Here is an 18,896-nt window from a genome sequence, read left to right as displayed (position 1 = left end):
AAACAATTCAATCTGTACTATAGAGCTACATATCAAATATCATGTGGATATTTCATGCTTGTACTGTTGTAGTGCAATGTCTGTAAATAATTTGCATTAGCCATGCACCTACCAGCCCAGTGTTATGATTAATTAGTACATTCCTCTAGCAACCAGCTTCTGTACCTGTAGTGTTGAGGCTTCAGAACCATTTTGTGCTAATTTCAGTAAAGGTCATAATGAGAATATTAATACTCTTAGAAAATAAATTGGGGATTAACTTGCTTATTGTCAAAGCTACAAACGGAATTTGTCTGGTAGATGAAAACCTGGGGGGGGAAATGCAGATTCTAGAAAACAGACAACAGAAAATGCTGAAAATGATCAGACCTTTCTTCAGAGCAATCTAGATTAGAAGTTACCTCCATGGTCAGACTAAAGGATGGCCACAGAATGAAAGGAAAATGGTAATCCATTTATTTAAAAATCACAGCATAGAACTGATTAATTCTTTAGTTTGAACTTAATATTCCAAATATTTCTGTGGAATCCAATCTTTTAGCTGAATGATCTAATCACCGATTCACTACCAATTGATTTTCCAAGTTAGATTAACTGAGTGATTGAACTATGAGCCCAGATTCTTAGATCCAAATCTCTGCAGTGAGTAGATTACTACTCAAGATTGTTACTTCCCAACATTAGTATTGAGAGTTCAAACTATCACCCCATCTAGACACTATCAATCGATGTATTTGACTTCTGGAGGAATTTTTCTCCACAATCTAATGACTTATTTTACTTCTTCAAAGCTTCATCTACAGATCTGGACTAACTGGCTTTTCAAATTCTAAACTATATTGGTTGGTTCTTCAAATGTTAGTAAATCGTAGCAGAGCTGGAGTAAATTACCTAATCACCGGGAAGCCCAAATTACTGCTTGGTAAATTAATTCTAATTGTATCAACCGAGTTTAACCATCTCAAACATCCACCTTCAGAACATCAATGCTGCTTTTCTGTAGGTGATCAACTCAAGCACCTCTGTAAAAGTTAACTGCAGTGGTTTTCTGAAACCTAGTTCATTGTGGTAGAAAACCTTGGCTGGATATAGTACTTTGAAGGATATTCCCACATGGTCAATTAATCGATGCATCATTTTTAAATATAGTACACTTCAGAGGGTTGCATCCCCATCCAGAGCAGAAGCAGCATTTACATTGATGCAAACTAGTATTTCCACAGGATCAAAAGGCATGATCATCATCAGCAGTTAATTCCACAAAGCTGGCAATTTGATACGATCTCAGCAAGGCAGGAGTTGCTATTGAATTGCATTACAACCCATCGCCAGTCTAGACTGACACTTGAGATTCTCCAAATAGGCTGCTGGATCTTTGCAAATGAACATTCCACAGTTCCTGTGCAATCTAAAAACCTGCATTTAGATTAAAGTACATATCTAGTCAGTTCCACTTCGAGATGTAGCTCCTTATCCCTAATGGAAGGCCTCAGAATACAGGCCATGTGCTTTGATCCCAATGGTATGCCAAGATAAACTCCTACTACAGCAGGAACCAAAAAACTTCAGCTGACAAATTGAGCAATTGCCTTACTAAAATTCAAGGAAAATTAGTCATGATTACACAAATTAAAAACAGGACAATATGCTAGAATAGACAGATGTGTTTGTCATCTATACAATTTACATGTGCAGAGTACTGAAGCTGTAGGGAGTAAGATAAACCTGACCAAGAAGAGGGGAAATGATTACATATTTCAGGAAAAGTTGCCTCCTCATCCAAAGTAGAATGAGTATTTTACACTGACGGAAACTAGTATTTCTGCGGGATCAAAAGGCATCTGAATTTAAGCAAGAGCAGGATACACAGAATCTAAATTAGAAACAAATAGACTTTAAAATTTGTTAAGTAATACACAATAGTGACAAGTTGTGATCTTATCAATTGTTAGGAGATCCAAGATTTAGGATGGAAAGAGATTATTCGCTCCAAAGGCAAGTATTTCTCTCATGATTGGACTCATCAGCATACCTCGACTCTTATTGAGCCAAATGCTATTTGCTTCAATGACTTGAAGGCACCCAGTTCAGTATGTATGAGAAATAAGTCCAATTGCAACTCAGCAAAACAGAGGCCATTACCTTCAAGAGTTTAAAAATATGGCAGGTATAGCAATTTCAAAAAGGTAACATAACTACTGGACTGTTTACTGATCTGTTTCATGGGAGTTACTGGACAAGGATTCAAGGGCGTGCTTATGATACAACATCCCAGTCAATCCCAGAGACGTCTGGTCAGTGACTGCTTGAAATAAAGTCCTTGGAATTGAAGGCACCACCTCAAACCACCTGCCCCATTTGTCTCCAGTTCCCTCGAGGGCCACCACAGGACTAGAGTGGATTCATCCTGTATCCCAAGATGGCATCTGACATCCTTCAGTATAGGAACATCAACCCAACAAACTTGACTCTGGAAGACCCAAAGACACTCCAATTCTACTCCCAAGGCCTTATTAGTAAGGTTGTCAAAGGCTACGAGGAAAAGCCAGGAGAATGGAATTGAGGAGGTTGATAAATCAGGAACAGCAGGGCTTACTCAATAGGCCAGAATTAGGCCGTTTGACCCACTGAGTCTGCTGATCTATTATCCCCAACCCCCCCCAACCCCATTCTCTTACCTTCTCCCTTTAATTAATGATAACCTTAATAATAATATCATGTGTCAGGAACAGAATTAGGCTATTCAGTGAATGACCTTTCGGTACATTGGCGATTTGAGCCAGCGGCAATAGGCAACATCTTCTTAAAGGGGTCCCCAAACTGGCATCCACAGACCCACTTGCTTAATGGTATTGGTCCATGGCATGAAGATTGGGAACACCCATCATAAACCTCTCATCTCAAACATCAAGATAATGCGCCAAATAATCTATAGTATAATACGACTGGCATTCAGCAAAGTAATGCCATGAAAACCGCCTGACAGACTCACCTCGGTAGAAGCATCACGTTCTGAGTGCTACTGAGACAGGAGATTCCTGTACCCAGTGTTCAAATTTTAGCTGAGCAGAGGAAAGTAACAACTGGTCCTCTTTACAGATCGAGTAGAGCTATTTTACTGCAGAGGCGAGAGCCGTATCATAAAGAAACAAGTGATTCAGCACATCACGTCTGCCCTGATAAAACACCCATTATGACAATCACATTTTCCGAATCAGGGTGCATGGCTCCGTAGTTGACAACTCCAAGCGGCATTGTGGAGTTCACACATTCTATGAACAGACATTCTCTTCCACCGGCATGTTCAATCTCCCCATATATCAAAGGTCGGCTGCTAATTAGGGATAATTTACAGTAGTCGTGCAGTTAGGAGAATTGGTGGGGAGTTGATGAGAATGGTTTACAGAAAAGACTTAAATTCCAACTATCATCATAGGCTCAAAGGGCCAAATGGCCTGTCATGAGTGAAGTATGCAGGCACATGAATACCAACAAACACTCGATAGCAGGGGACAGTGGGCCCCATTTTGAGACAATGCAAAATATTTTAAAGATATTATCCTGTGTTACAGTTCTTATCCCAGTCAGATGTCAAGATGGGGGGAAAAAAACTGACACATCAGCAAACGTAAACTTTTCCCACTTGGGAATTTATTCCACAAAAGACCGCTTCCCCCACTTGCAACCAGCACTGGCATCTGGGTAGACGTGCCCTTCGGAAACACTCAGGCTTTGCCCTCAATAGGTCCAACCACACTGAAGTCACAGACAAGCCTCCTCTTCCTCCGAAGGCTATGGAAATGCAGCATGCCTCCCATCAACATTTACCGGTTTTTAAAATTGATGTAGCATAGAAAGCATTCTGACTGGATACATACTGTTTTAGCACAGCAAAAGCTCTGCACAACTGCGGAGTGTGGACGCAGCTCAGCACACAGCAACCAGCCTCCCCTCCATGGACTTTTACCCCTGCACTTGGCTGCCTCAGTTAAGCAAGCATAATCAGAGATCCAGCCCACCCCAGACCCCTCTTCTCACCTCTCCCATTGGATCACTTACCATCAGGTTCAAGGACAGCTCCTATCCCCCGGTAACACTCTTAAATGGACCTCGTACAAGATGGATTCTCATTTATGATCCTGCACTTTATCATTTACCTGCACTAATTTTTTGGTAGCTTGATTGCTTTACCTTATTCTAGCTTAGTGCACTGTAATGATTTGATCTGTATCAATGATACACAAGATTTTTTCCACTGTACAGAAGATCTCTGTACAGTGACATTTTCACCATCTCTGAGCAACACTCTCATTCCAACATGCTTCAAAGCTGCCACCATTGTCCCCGTGCCGAAGTCCTCAGTGTCCTGCCTCAACAGCTACCACCCATCATCATGAAGTGTTTCGAGAGGCTTGTCATGAGGCACGTAAAGACCCTGCTGCCTCCCTCACTGGACCCCCTGCAGTTCGCGTAACGCCCCAACCACTCAACAGACGAGGCCATTGCCACCACCCTCCACCTGGACAAAGATACATGCTCAAATGCTGCATAGACTTCAGCTCAGCATTCAACACAATCATTCCTCAGCACCTGATTGGAAAGCTGAAACTGCTGGGCCTGAACACCTCCCTCTGCAACTGGATCCTAGACTTCCTGACTGGGAGATCTCAGTCAGTCCGGATCGGGAGCAGCACTTCCAACACCATCACACTGAGCACGGGGGCCCCTCAGGACTGTGTGCTCAGTCCACTGCTGTTCACTCTGCTGACTCACAACTATGCAGCAAAACACAGCTCGAATCACATTAAGTTCACCGATGACACGACTGTGGTGCAACTCATCAGCAAGAACAACGAGGAGGTGCAGCAGCTAACAGACTGGTGCAGAGCCAACAACCTGGTCTCTGAATGTGAACAATAAAAGGGATGATTGTTGACTTCAGGAGGGCACACAGCGATCAATCTCCACTGAACATTGAGGGCTCCTTTGCTGATATCATCAAGAGCACCAAATTTCTTGCTGTTCACCTGGTGGAGAATCTCACCTGATCCCTCAACACCAGCTCCACAGCCAAGAAAGCCCAGCAGCATCTCTACTTTCTGCAAAGGCTGAGAAAAGTCCATCTCTCACCCCACCCCCCCCCCCCCCCCGCCAAACCACATTCTACAGAGGATGCACCGAGAGCATCCTGAGCAGCTGCATCACTGCCTGGTTCGGGAATTGCACCATCTCGGATCACGAGACCCTGCAGCGGATAGTGAGGTCAGCTGAGAAGATCATCGGGGTCTCTCTACCCGCTATTAGACATTTACACCACACACTGCACCCGCAAAGCTAACAGCTTTGTGAAGGACCCCCATGCACCCCTCATCCAAACTCTTCTCCCTCTTGCCATCTGGCAAAAGGTACTGAAGCATTTGGGCTCTCACAACCAGGCTGTGCAACAGCTTCTTCCCCCAAACCATCAGAGTCTAGACCAGGCATGGGCAAACTATGGCCCGCGGGCCATATGCGGCCCGTTAAGCTTTTTAATCCGGCCCGCAGAACTTGGTGAAATTATATTAATAAACCTTGTTAACATTTTTTCCCCGCAATTCTGGCGTTTTCCCAATAGATGACGCACTCTATATACATTTGTGGCGACCCATGTGCTGGCACGTCCGAACCGGCTCACAATTAGCCAGCGTTCCGGCTAAGGGAGACAGCCTGCGGGGATTTGCGAGCACAGAGCTTTGGAGCCTCTGCACCACGGGGGGCAGGTTGAGGGAGGCTTAAAAGTGAGGCTGGGGATTTTGAATAAAGTTTTTTTCCTTCGACTGCAGTTACCGACTCTGTCATAATTTTAGCGCTGCATGTAGCACACCGCTACACATTGACCTTTGTTGAGGTGCAGCGTATTACTCCACATTTGCGCTTTACTCTTTGTTCGGCTCGACCTATTTGTGTGAACAGGCGTTCAGCGTCATGAACATCAACAAAGCCAGCCACAGATCCAAGTTAACTGACCATCACTTCAGATCCATCCTAAGAATCGCCACAACAAAACTAAATCCAGACTTTGATGCGCAGGCTAAAAAGGGAGACCAACAACACTGTTCCCACTGAAATTAAAAATAAGTTTCTTCATTGTGTTATGTAAAAAATGCATTTGAAAATATTTTTTTCAATAAGCCTTACATGTTACATGTCATTTCTGTTAAGTGATGGACATGAGTAGTGCACAGGTGCACGTATGTTCTCAAAATAAAAAAAATGCGCTCCAGATCAAATAACGTGCTCCGTATACTGGCGCGCTGTCACTGTTCTGTTCTTGTGCTGGTCGTTGTTGAATTTTGGCACAGGGGACAATTGAGTAAGAAGGAGCAGGACAAGTAGACCTGCATCTCCTACCGTTTTTGAAATAAAGACAGTCAGGAGGAGAGTGATGATGATAATATCTTGAAGGATAACAGAATTTTCAGTGCTTTAAAATAACTGTTACTATTAAAAAAAGCTGTATTTTATTCATTTAATTTTCAGTGTTTTAAAAGCCATTTCAATAAATAGCTAAATACCATGGGACTTCAAAGACAGATATTTTGTTGTAATGCATTTGTTCATTTTCAATTGAAATTAAAGCACGTTTTCTACATATCCCATGATATTTTATTTTCTCTTATGAGGTGTATTACCAAAACACTCCGTCCATCTGCTCCTGGTCCGGCCCCCATGTCAAATTTTAGAACCCTTTGTGGCCCACAAGTCAAAAAGTTTGCCCACCCCTGGTCTAGACTGACATTGCAATTTGTCCTTTACTGTGCCTATTGTCTTGTTTATTAATTATTGTACTGGCCTGCACTGTTCAGTGCACTTTATGTAGTCCTGTGCAGGTCTGTAATCTAGTACAATTTTTATGTTTTATGTAGTCTAGTGTAGCCTTGTGCCATCTCAGTCTTGTGTAGTTTTGTGTTGTTTCATGTAGCACCAGGGTCATTTCATTTTATCTGTGTACTGTACCAACAGTTTATGGTCGAAATGACAATAAACTTGAGTTTGACCTGACAAAACAGACATGTAGTGTTAGAAGAGTAATTGGATGCAAATTTATATGAAATGTAGAAAGATACTAAATATCAAAAAGTCATGTTAAAATCAAGTCACTTCTGTTCTCAGGACACCATGGTTCCTTCAGCAATAGGATGTTGCCCCAGTAACAGCTCAGCAGAACCGGAGGGCTGTGATACAAGGCAATCACATTAGGTCAGGAGTTACACATGGCAAAATCCCTTTCCTGAAGGATGGGATTCCATGGGCTCCACCATGCCAAAGGTAGCATCGTTCTGTGGCCACCATTACAGAGAGTGATCAAACCCTGGAGAATCTACCTCCTGTTGTGGTTAAAGCTAGTTGCAGCTTTTCTCACATCCTAATGATGTCAACACTCGATCCTTCAGGGAAAGTTAAACAAAAATGTTTCTCATTTTAACACCACACAGAAACCAAGCCACTCCATCATTCGTGAAAGCATTAAATAACTCTAAAAAGATCTCCAGTGGGGGAAAACAAGTGTGGAAGGCTCAGGCACAGCATTTCAAAAAGCTGCTAACACTTGCAAGTCAATTTATGGAAGTTTTGATCCAAAAATAGCAGTTTGGCAGCCTAGCTTAAACCTCCTGTGAATCATGTGTAGCAGTCTTATCCTGCTTGGTAAGTGGGCAGCTTGATTATAGCCAAGTGAGCATGCACACTGGATATAGCCATACAAGGCCATTTATTAGAGGAGGTTTGCTTGATAAGATTTAACTATCCAAAAACATTACCAGTTTTGGTAGTACTGGCATTAAATTCTAGATCTAAAATGCAAGCTTCATTCCACTAGACATTTAGTCTTGACTTATGCACCTGGGCAATGAAAGCCTTTAGAGCAGGGACACTGACATTCAAGCAATTCCACACCAGTATGGCCATTCATCGTTTTGCATTGTTCTGTCCCTCCGCTACTAGATGCCCAACATCAGTTATCCACTCCAGCATTCAGCAAAAATACAGATCATTCTCCGCAAAGAACAGCCCGATGAAACGTACATCAATATAAAGCAGCCCCGATGAAGGGTCTCAGCCTGAACTGTCAACTATTTACTCTTTTCCATAGATGCCACCTGGTCTGCGGAGTTTCTCCAGCATTTTGTGTTGCGTGGATCTCCAGCATCCATATATTTTCTCATGTTTGGCAATATATTAAATCTATTCTATAGTAACAACTCATCTTTCCAATGTAACCCTCAGCTCCCTTCAACTGTGCAAGAGCACAAGACCAAACACAACTATTAAAACAGAAACCAATAGCTTCTACGCAGAACTAGCAAAACCATCAATTGAAGACTGGTGAAAATTGACCAAGGTTCCTTTGAACTTTCTCCAAGACAATTATAACATCTTCACAGATTGAGTCACTGAATACACTCAGCCAAGCAACCAAAAGCTCAATTGATAAATGAATGAATTAGGCTTTTAAAAAAAAAGAGGATGACGTCCAAAACTCAGAGCTGAACAGACAAGGACATAGGCTGTGCAAAATTCAAGGCAGCAAGAAGCCTTGAAGTTTGGAAGACAGGAGGGTTTTGAGCTTACCAGGAGCCGGTATGCTACAATACAACTTCACATTGGAATGAGACTCCATACAAGTGTGCAAGGCTAAAACATTTGCAACTGTCTTCAGTTAGAAGCACCAAGTAGGTCAACTAACTCTACTTCTTCACAACATAACCTCGTAGAAGCTAGTCTTGCTCCATTAAAAAAAGTGGCTAAAAGCAGAGGGTGGAACAAGGACTATAGAAGTGACCAACATCTTCTTTGGACTCAGCCCAAAATGTCAACTGCTTATTCTTCGCCATACATGTTGCCAGACATGCCAAATTCCTCCAGCATCTGCACATTTCTCAGGACTTCCAACATCTAGATAGAATCTTGTGTTCAAGATCTTCATGGTATAGCCGACGACCTGCGTTTCAAAACTACCCACATCCCTGGCCAAGCTGATCTTTTAGTTTTGTGTTTTACTCAGAAATGCAGAACAGATCCCAAACTGAACAACTACTACAGTCTGCTCTCAAATCAGCTAAGTGGAGTCACTGACAGTGCTGTCATGTTACTCAATACCCAACTCCACTGCCACTTTGGTTTCACTACGAATACTCAGCCTCCACCTTAGCTGCTTGGTCAAAGCAGACCAAATAGCTCAATTTGAGAACTTCCTTTGGCATGACAGCAGTGTTTAGCTGAGAGTGACAGACTAGATAGGCATCCAGATGAAGGGTTTTGACCTGAAATAGTGACTCCACAGATGCTGACTGACCTGCCAAGTTCCTTCAGAAGAACACTCACTCGTCTCCCCCGGAGGAAGATGGTTAGAGGCTGTTCATTTCTTGGGGAGTTGCTAAACACAGGCCTAACCACCCTCATCTGATTCAATGACCTTCCATGAATCAGTGGAGCAGCCACAATCTGTGAGTACAAGTCAGAAGCCTCACCACTTAACAGCATTCTGTCTTCTGTAAGACTGGAGTGTTTACCTGCAGGGCAGCTACAATACCTCAAGCTAGACACCATCCATCCTGAAAGTGATTTCCTGCACCCAAGGGGTTATAGTATGTACACTACACTGAGTTGGCATAGCAGTTACTTAGAATATCACTATTATTGTCCTCCAACTCCTACTTGATCAAATTTTGAAATATATCCATTCCATCATTGACACCAAGACAAATTCCAGCTCCCTCCCCATGCTGCAGCTCATCACCGACTTCCTCAGTGCAATAAAAGATGGCTTTGTTCACATTGCCCAATTACAAACAAAATAAGCAATTAGGACCGTGCAGAGCTCAAGTGTAACAGAAGATGCATTAGGAGTTTCATGCATCCTTCAAATGAAGGATATCAAGTGAATGCTTCTAAAAAGGCACTGAGGTCTGCGTCAACATTCGGTAAACAGCATTTGGAGAAAACTTGTCAGATATAGTTTTTAAAAGACTGAGACTTCAAAGGAAATCATTTTGTGCAATAGGCACTTAAATACAACAGCTGGCATCCAAAATTAATGCAGCTATCAGAGAGGAAAAGAGAATTTCAGACTTGTCACATGAGCAAAACCCTTGGGATTGGTCCTTCTTAAAACTAAACCTTTGTGCAAACAAACCAGATTTAAGTTTATTACATCCAGCTATTCTCCTAGCTGCTGATTTAAGCACCAAGGGACTGACTTGGGGTCCCCATCAGCCTGCTAATCACTTCCAAGCAGATCATTTGTATCAAGTGCATTGACACTTCCCAATAGTTTCATACAACGTAAAATACACCATACTGCTTCCTTCCTAAAGATTCTACTGTTACCTCAATTCAAAATGTTACTGCCCCTTTAATTGATATATTGTAATATTTATTAGGCACCAGATCATATTTAAATAAGGTTTTAAACAAGATAATCCTGAAACTACACAACAAGTTGAACTCAGTTGCATTATTGTGAAACATTAAGGCTTGGCCAAAATAATACCCATAACCAACATTGCTCAATTCCACAATTGGAATGTCCAATGATAGTAAAACAAAATTATACTGGACAGTGTTGTCAGGTTATCACTCACAAGTAGACCACGATGAAGGCACACTGGCCTTCTGTCAGGGCATTCAGCTACGACATTTATATTGCAGAGTACAACGTATTAGTGAGACCACGTTTGTGGTATTGCACACAGATCTGATTAACGTTTATAGGAAAGATATCATTAGGCTGGAAAGTGTGTGAAGATTTACAAGAATGTTGCCAGAACAAGGGTTTGAGTTAAGGGAGAGGTTGGGCAAGCTAGGAATTTATTCCTTGGAGCAAAGTCTGAGGACGTGACATGAAAGATGAATAAAGTCATGAAGGTCTTAGATTGTGTGCATTCACTGTCCTCTCCACCCATTCACCTCCAACCCCTTCAGGGAAAGGAGACCAAAAATAAAGGGGATATGTTTAAAGTAAGAGGAGAAAGGGACCCAAGAGGCAATTTCTTCAGAGGGTGGTGTGCATGTGGAACAACCCCTAGGGGAAGTGCTTGTGGCAGGTACAACATTCAAAAGAGTACTTGGATGGATACATGGCTAGGTTGAGTGAAATGGAACCAGCTTAGATGGAGATCTTTATCAGCACGGATCACAAAGGCAAAGGGCGTTTTCATCCTGTTTTACTCCACAAGTCTAGTTGTGACTGAAATCACCTCAGTTATGCTGTAGATATACACAAGCACATTTGAAAATGCAGCAATCCAGCAGCTCCTACTCAACAGCTAAACTCCATGTATAGATTCCTCAAAGCACACGCAAAACTTCGGCAAAACAGTGCCAGGCTCTATGCATGATCTGCCAGTTAGTGCAACTGCTGGTCTTAAGATTGTCGACTTTGGTCATCACTAATTCTCGCGACTATTCAATTCTTTAGAATATGTAAGCCCAGTCCAACACAGGCAAAGCCCTCACCATCATACAGCACATTCACAAGGTGTGCTGGTACAAGAAAGCAGTGTCCATCAAGGACCTCTACCATCCAGGCCATGGTCTCTCCTCACTGCTGCCAACAGAAAGGTACAGGAGCCTTAGGACCCACACCAGGTTCAGGAATGGTTATTACCCTGCAATCATCGGCCTCCTCAACCAGTGTAAACTGCACTCACTCAATTCTGATCTGATTCCACAATCTATGCACTCATTTTAAGGAACTTCAACTTGTTCTCAGTATTATTTATTATTTTGCAATTGCACTGTTTTTTTCTTCTTTTGCAGTTTTCATTATATCATTTTTGTTCTACAGTGAACACCAGCAAAAATATGAATCTCAATGTAGTACATGACATACGTACTTTGAAAAGAAATACTCAAGCTTTTAAGTTCAATTAACAAATAGTACACTACTCCACACAGGGGAAGCTGTTGTATGGAAACATCTATAATACATTGCACCCAGAACTGGATTTACAAACTCTGCTTAAATATTTAATTACAACAATGGCCAGAATTGGGCTGAGTGTAAATGCACATGCTGCACATTTGCCAACACTTCCACCACCACAAATTACATGGATACGTTTGTACTTCTGGAAGAGAATTGGCATCCAGACTACTGGCACTTTACATTTCTGTGACTAGGGAGCTTTAAATATAGAATTAATGGGTTGTGTTTGGGTGAGAATTTAAGGGTATCCAATATGAACAGTGGGGGGTAGGGTTGAGTGAGCACCAAATGAAACCTTGTGGAACACTTAAGCTCACACTGTACCACCCATGTAGTATTTGTAGTGCTTGTCAAAGGGACCAATAACATTGGAAAGGTTAAGCCTACAGGAATCTTTAATGAGCTTTGAGACATCAAAGTTTTCATTCATGTTTCCAGCAGTTAGAGTTGCATAATTTTGTTGCATTGCACAAGTCTTCAGCTGGATACTGGCATTGGAGCAAAAAAATGCAGCCAAACTCAGGGTCAAGCCCAAAACGTCAACTCTTTACTCATTTCCATACATGTTGCCTGGCACGTTCTTCCAGCATTCTTCTGAGTTCTTCCAGCATTTTTTGTGTGTGTAGCTATGAAGTTCAGCACCTGCAGATTTTCTCGTTTGGCAAGCTACACCCATGGTGGGAAATGGACAGCCGACATCACAACCCGAAAATGTTGACCATCACAGCTGCTGTTGGACCCAGCCAAGTTCCACCAGCAGATCCCAGCATCTGCTGTATGGGTCTCCAGATCTTAGGATTTGAGTGCAGTAGTCAGCACAAGTTTAACTACACATTAGGCTCAGCTGGTGATCTCTTAAGAAACTCACCCGGCAGAAGGCAATGGCAAACCACCACTGTAACTTGCCTTGTATGCGATTTCTCAATACGTCAGAGTGGCGTGGAAGGAAATTAATTGTCCGCTACCTGGAAATAATTCCGGATGCGACATAACTACCTACCAGGGCTCAGCAGATATCCAGCTATTAACAGTAATTCAGATCTAAGAAAATATGAGACTGGCTGGGCCTTTTCCTTGGAGCAGGAGGCAGTGATCTGACGTATAAAAATTAAGTGATAGACGAGGCAGACAGCAAAAATCTTTCTCCATTATGGAAAAAAAATTTTCAGAGGGAACTCAAGGAACATCTCTCCCACCATAAAGGGTGCTTGGAATCTGGAATGCACTACTCACTTGAGGATCTGGAGAAATACATGAATCAAAGCAGAGAAGCCCATGAACCCAATTCAGCTTTGTGGCTCGGACAATTTGTGATCACAACAGATTATGCAAGTTTTGAGCGATACAAAAGGCTCAACGCCTTTCCTCTCCACAGATGCTGCCCGACTTGCAGAGTTCCTCCAGCATTCTGTGCATGCTCTGCCAGACAAGTACAAATACTAGCAGAAATATAGTGGGCTGAAGGGCCTGTTTGCGCCAGTTGACTATAACATGTACAAGGATGGGTAGTGAAATAGGAGGAAGGAGACAGGATTGACACACAACTTAGTCTAGTTGGCTCTTGGTCCTGCACACTCATCCATACTGTGATTTCTGGGTGCTTAATGGTACAAAACTATCACTTCAGTTACAATATCCCCCATCAATCACAACCTTGGCTACTGTGTTGCCTGTACAGTGTGTGCTTGTTCCCCAGATCTGGTTTCTTCCCACATCCCACAATAGATGTTGTTAATTGGCTACTGTAAATTCCTGGTGTAGATAGATTGGAGAGTGAAGAACCAGCTGCGAGTGGCCTGAGAGATTCTGGGCTGCAGGGCAGGAAGTGGGGAATGGGATTGCTTAGAGCTCGATGGGTTGAAAGGCCTCCTTTACCACACACACGGAATTGTACCCACTGGTTCAGATAGATATGACTCATGTAATCCCAAAGTTTCCTGCTGGAACTTCCCAGAGAAAAACCGCCCTTTCGAAAAGGGCAGAAGAGATTGGGTTAATGAAGCAGAATCTACCCCGTAGGCCACTTGTTGGAAATTCGAACCTTTCCTTCAAGAAAGAGGGTGGTCTCCTTGTAACTGGCAGCTTAAGAGTTACACGTGTTGTAAAAGACACGTGATTGTTTCCTGTATTCAAGGGAAACGGGATTCCGAGACCTCGAGCGCCCCTAAAAACGTAACCAGATTCCTGAAATTCCTCAGGCCGGCAACTGCGCGCTCCCCATCGACGCTGTTCCGCGAGTGCGCGCACATCCCACCCGATGAGCGACGCTGCGTTGTTGGAAACAGGATCCCATCTCCTATCCAACGCAGACTGACCCCTTCTCCTGACAGGTAGAATTAAGCCACCCGTCGGTACAATAAGACGATGTTTTGGGTGGGTGGTGAATAACTTGAGCCAAAAAGGGTGACGCTCCTGAGATACCGTAGTGTTTGAGACTTTGAGACTTACAGTAAAAGGTTAGGGCCAGAAACATTTTCTGTGCATGTTTTGATCCATCTGCGAAGACTGTCATCGAAAGCTGCACCCGGAGGAATTAACTCGTCTGGCAAGTTTGCGAGTGCAATTCCATCGGCATTTTATTCTGGCCCCAACATTAGCCTAAACGCAGCTGCAGTTTCGATGCAGGAGCTGACATCACATCTTTAAGAGGCACAAGTTACAACGAACAGCTTTTGCCCTCACTGCCTGCCTGGGAAACAGGCACGTTTTGTCTGCAAGCAATTGTAGAGTATTCTCACGAATTGCACTGGATTCCGCTGCTCTCAAAACCTGCAACTCCCGATTTGACTCGGTCAGCAAGCAAGGTCAGGAACATTGGAAAGAGTTTGTCATGAACACAAAAAGAATGCACGCGGCGGCGAAGTGCGTCAATTAACTCCCCTCAGGTGGAATATGTTCGAGAATGGGGACTCCGGGTCCGGCATTTTATTTTGCAATAAAAGAGTCTAGATTTGAGCATTTGCTTGTCGTCTTTACTATTAAACGGTATCCTCCGGCTGGACGACAATCCACTGTCAACCTACAACCCCTCCCCCCGCCCCCCACGGAATTGAAGTGAAAGCTATTAAAAAGTTACACACACAAAACGCTGGAGGAATTCAGCAGCTCAGGCAGTATCCACGGAAATGACCAGCCGAAGTAAAAACGTTACCACCATTCTCTTCAATGTCCCGCTCCACCCGGAGGGGCCCGAATCCAAACACAACCCCCGGCTTATCAATTTCAAGTGGAAACGACGAGCATCGCCAATGGAATAGCTTGCCGTATAACGGCATTAACAATGTTGGTAATATGGTGTCTAAATAAAGAGAATATTTCTACTTCCGAGAAACTGCATAAGTTAACCAGCTTAAGCGGACAACCAGGAGCAGAATTGAATTAAACTGCAAAACAACGTAAAACCAAGCAGAGATTGAATGAGTCTTATGGGCCGAGTGGTCTTTTGATACAAGATTCGTGCAAAAGTTTGGGGGGGGGGGGGAAGAGAGAAAGATGCGAAATTGGAACGGACCCTCCCCACGTGCACACAAGGAAGGGAATTAGCGGTTCTAGTTTATCTGGGAGACAAGGCGGAACATAACAAATACCCGTTCAGCTGCTTCGGCAGCGAGATGTTCTTACAGACGGGAAAGCGTGATCCTGGCGCTTAGAAACATTTTAACTAGCGATAAAATAGTTACGTATGCACTCAGCCTACCAGCAGAATTGAAGTAATAAATTCAATCCCAGCTGAAAGGGGAACGAGACCCCGTGGCCCAGGTTACGCAGCTCGGCACGTTTGCCCATCAAATTGCGCATCACTTCCTATACAAGGAGAGGGACTCCAAACGGCGGCAGAAACAGAACTCAAGCCCAAAACCTCAGCCTCACATCTGGACGGCAGTATAATGTGTTTTGTTTTTTTTTTAAAAAAAAACATACTGCCGTCACCTCCGGAGAAGTAAAGAGGCATTCTCAGTGCAAGTCGGGAGATTAGCTCCCGCCGCATTTCCAACGAGCTGCTGGCGTTCATGAAAAAAAACAAAAGTAGCGAATATTGGACAAACAACTCGTCTGCCTGCTGGACTAACTAGCTTGAAGCATTTTAGATCGCGGGAAGTGTAGACAATATCGCCCACGTACCCTGAGTTACCAACATCGCACCGCCTTACCCTGTTATCAATTAGTTTCTAATACAGCCTAACTACTTTACCCCCCCCCCCCTTTAAGGGGCCTTTCTTTCACCCATACACAACGATGTTACAACAAGCTACATTTTAATTCGTGTGGGGGTGTGCGAATTGAGAGACAGCTCCCCGTTACTTCACTCAACACGAGTAAGGGATGTTTCACAGAATTTACAAGACCGAAACTTGTACATTACAACTACATTGGTTTTAAGTAAGAACCCCTCCCCCTACAAGCTCGACTATGAATTCCAACAGGCTGGAGAGACGAAAAGAAACTGCGTGAACTCTTCAAGAGATCGGGGGTGAAAGCGGAGAGATACAGTCAAAGTGCGCGCACATACACGGGTCCGCGCCCCTCTCCCCATCCCACTCCCTCCTTACCTCTTCCTCGTTATTGTTGTTGTTGTGGTCATCGCCTTTCGTACTCATGCTTAAACTTTCCTCTGGAGGTTGCCCGTTCTCCGTCGTGGTCTCCAGGAGCGATAAGCGATGATTTCCCCCAAAGCAAAGAATATCAACTGGGGTCTGTGGTGGTCGAGGTCAGATCTGGTGTCAAAGTAATAGACAGCAGAGCGGCGAGCCGTGAGGAGAGAGAATGGTTGGATTATGCTTGGTTAAACAGATAAACCATACACCACAATAGACTACAATAAAATAAACCCTAAAGGTGTTCCAAGTGCATGGAGGTGCGCTGTGAAGGTGAATAAGGTAAAACAGTGTCCCTTTAATCCCACCCCTTTCTTCCCATCAATGCTGTTCACGTGCTTGTTATCAATTAGGAGCAGAATTGGTCAAAGGACAGGCGGGCGGTCAGTTCCTAGCCCGGCGAAACTCCTCTCCAATTTGATCATCAACGAGGAAGCTGGCCGGAATTTAATGTAACAATCTAGTTCAGCTGGGAGACTATCCAACCCCGCCTGCGTCATGGTCTCCATTGGAAACCCGGCGCCAATCAGACCGCGCCGTGGCCCTCTTGTTTTAAAAGTTAACTTTGATGTGTTTGGTGATTGAGCCGCTTGTATATACATCGAGCAAGGAAGTTTAAAGAGCGCGAGGGATGTTTAAATGGTGGAACGATTAAACCGATTGTGATCACTTCAGGCGGAGTGGAGTTTAACTTGTTGTTTGCTGGCAAAGAGAATTGCTCGTCTCTACACCTTGTAAACATCCCTCCTTCTCGCACGTTATACCCGCTGGGAAAGTAATGGTGAAGCAAAGACACGGTGTTTCCTTTCGCATTGTGAAGAGAACCTCGGAGATTCGCCTTCACCAAGTATTATCCCCACATAACTGATCCGTATTTGTAAAGGGGGATTTTCCAAAAGGGTTTGGAATGTGTATTTTTGGGATTTGTTCATTTTGAAATACAGCCCTGTAATGTCACTCTGGAACAACAGTGGGTATTTGGAGACACATTAAAATGTTGTAAGGAACCCACACTACCCCAGATTGTTGAGTGCAGAGATCATGCTGGGAGTTTTAAGTAATCCCCATTTACCGTAAATATATAAACACAGAGCGGTTGAAAAGGGTTTTTTTTAAATCGCGTGCCTGGGCAGGAGAGTTTTACAAAGTTAATGCGAGCCTCTTACCTCTGGTGCTACTGTGTGTTTATTATACATCAATGGAACTTTACAACAATGTTGTAGCTACAAATATACCTTAAGAGCGAATAAAAATCTTCCCCGAAACACGCATATGAAGAGTCCTGCAGGGATGGGGTGCGGGACCGGGAATATTCCGGCAAGGGGCAAAAAAACTGTCGCTGTGTGGAGATCCGTATATTTGAAGACAAAAAAAACGTGTCACTTACAGGCACGGTAAGCAGTTCCAAGTAATGGTTATTGATTGGTGGACACCCCGAGCAAAGGAACGGCCACTTTCTGACCTTCAGAGACATTTCAGTATATTTTAGAAAGAAAAGACGTCGTAATGTCAAAACCGCCGGTTAAATATTAAGATTTTTGTTTTAGAGTGTCATTTCTTGGCGGGGGTGCGCGGAAGGAGGATTATTAGAAGCTTTGAAAAAGTTTGGTTCTCAGGCCTGTGTGCGGAGTAATGCGTGATTGATTAAGCATTTATTCAGTTTTGAACTCCATATATAGGAGCAATTAAACCTCCGACTCCAAGAGCTCATTATTTCCTGCCTGGATTACTCCCAGGAGATGGAGGCTCGAGACAAATTTAGGCATTTTTGTGTGGAATTTGGGAGGGCAAGATAGAGCCGGTAAAAAAATGGCAAATATTTTTACAAACATGAAATACAAGGTAGCGTAAACAGTGTGGTGACATCAGCTATACCGAAAAGTAAAATGCACAAAGGTAAACATGTTAGCTTGCATGGGAGGTGGAATTCGCTCCTAAATTGCTTAGGAGTTTGCCTTGAAAAGGAAAATATTCTGGAAGGTTCCCGGGTCACCTATTTTTAGATAACTTCGGGATGCTATCCCATGCCCTTTAAATTCAAGGCACGGGCGAGGCTACTGACGCTGAAAATCTAGAGTGATGCAAAAAAAAAGTGCTGGAGGATCGCAACAGGTCAGGCAGCGTCCATGGAGGGAAACAGACTGGACGTTTCGGGTCGAGGCCCTTCTTCTGGACTGTAAAACATGCGGGGGTGGGGGGGTGAGCAGAAGAGCTGGCAGATAATAGGCGGATCCAAGTGAGAGTGGGGGGCTACCTCCTCTCTTTCCGGTCCCGGTGAAAGATGTCCACTCAGAATCAGGTTTAATATCACTGGCTTGTGTCGTGAAATCTGT

At 43.6% G+C, this 18,896-nt stretch overlaps 1 protein-coding gene across 4 annotated transcripts in view; it reads right to left on the bottom strand.

Moving 5' to 3' along the window:
- The window catches only part of LOC132378882 (RNA-binding protein with multiple splicing 2), a 119,330-nt gene extending 101,258 nt beyond the window's left edge, over nt 1–18,072 (bottom strand). The window contains exons 1-2 of one of the 4 annotated variants that reach the window (XM_059946152.1): nt 17,951–18,072; nt 16,519–16,683 (exon numbers count right to left, since the gene is read on the bottom strand). In XM_059946152.1, the coding sequence (XP_059802135.1) occupies nt 16,519–16,566 (48 nt within the window). In that variant the 5' untranslated portion in view covers nt 16,567–16,683; nt 17,951–18,072. Of the gene's footprint in view, nt 1–16,518; nt 17,021–17,950 lie in introns of those variants that run through there. The other 3 variants (XR_009507209.1, XM_059946153.1, XM_059946151.1) reach the window with 3 other exon arrangements.
- Nucleotides 18,073–18,896: the final 824 nt, after the last annotated feature.

The sequence above is a fragment of the Hypanus sabinus genome, chromosome 21 (assembly GCF_030144855.1).
Source record: "Hypanus sabinus isolate sHypSab1 chromosome 21, sHypSab1.hap1, whole genome shotgun sequence".
Taxonomy (NCBI): domain Eukaryota; kingdom Metazoa; phylum Chordata; class Chondrichthyes; order Myliobatiformes; family Dasyatidae; genus Hypanus; species Hypanus sabinus.
The sequence above is the reverse complement of the archived record's forward strand: the minus strand, read 5'-3'. Positions and strand labels throughout refer to the sequence as shown.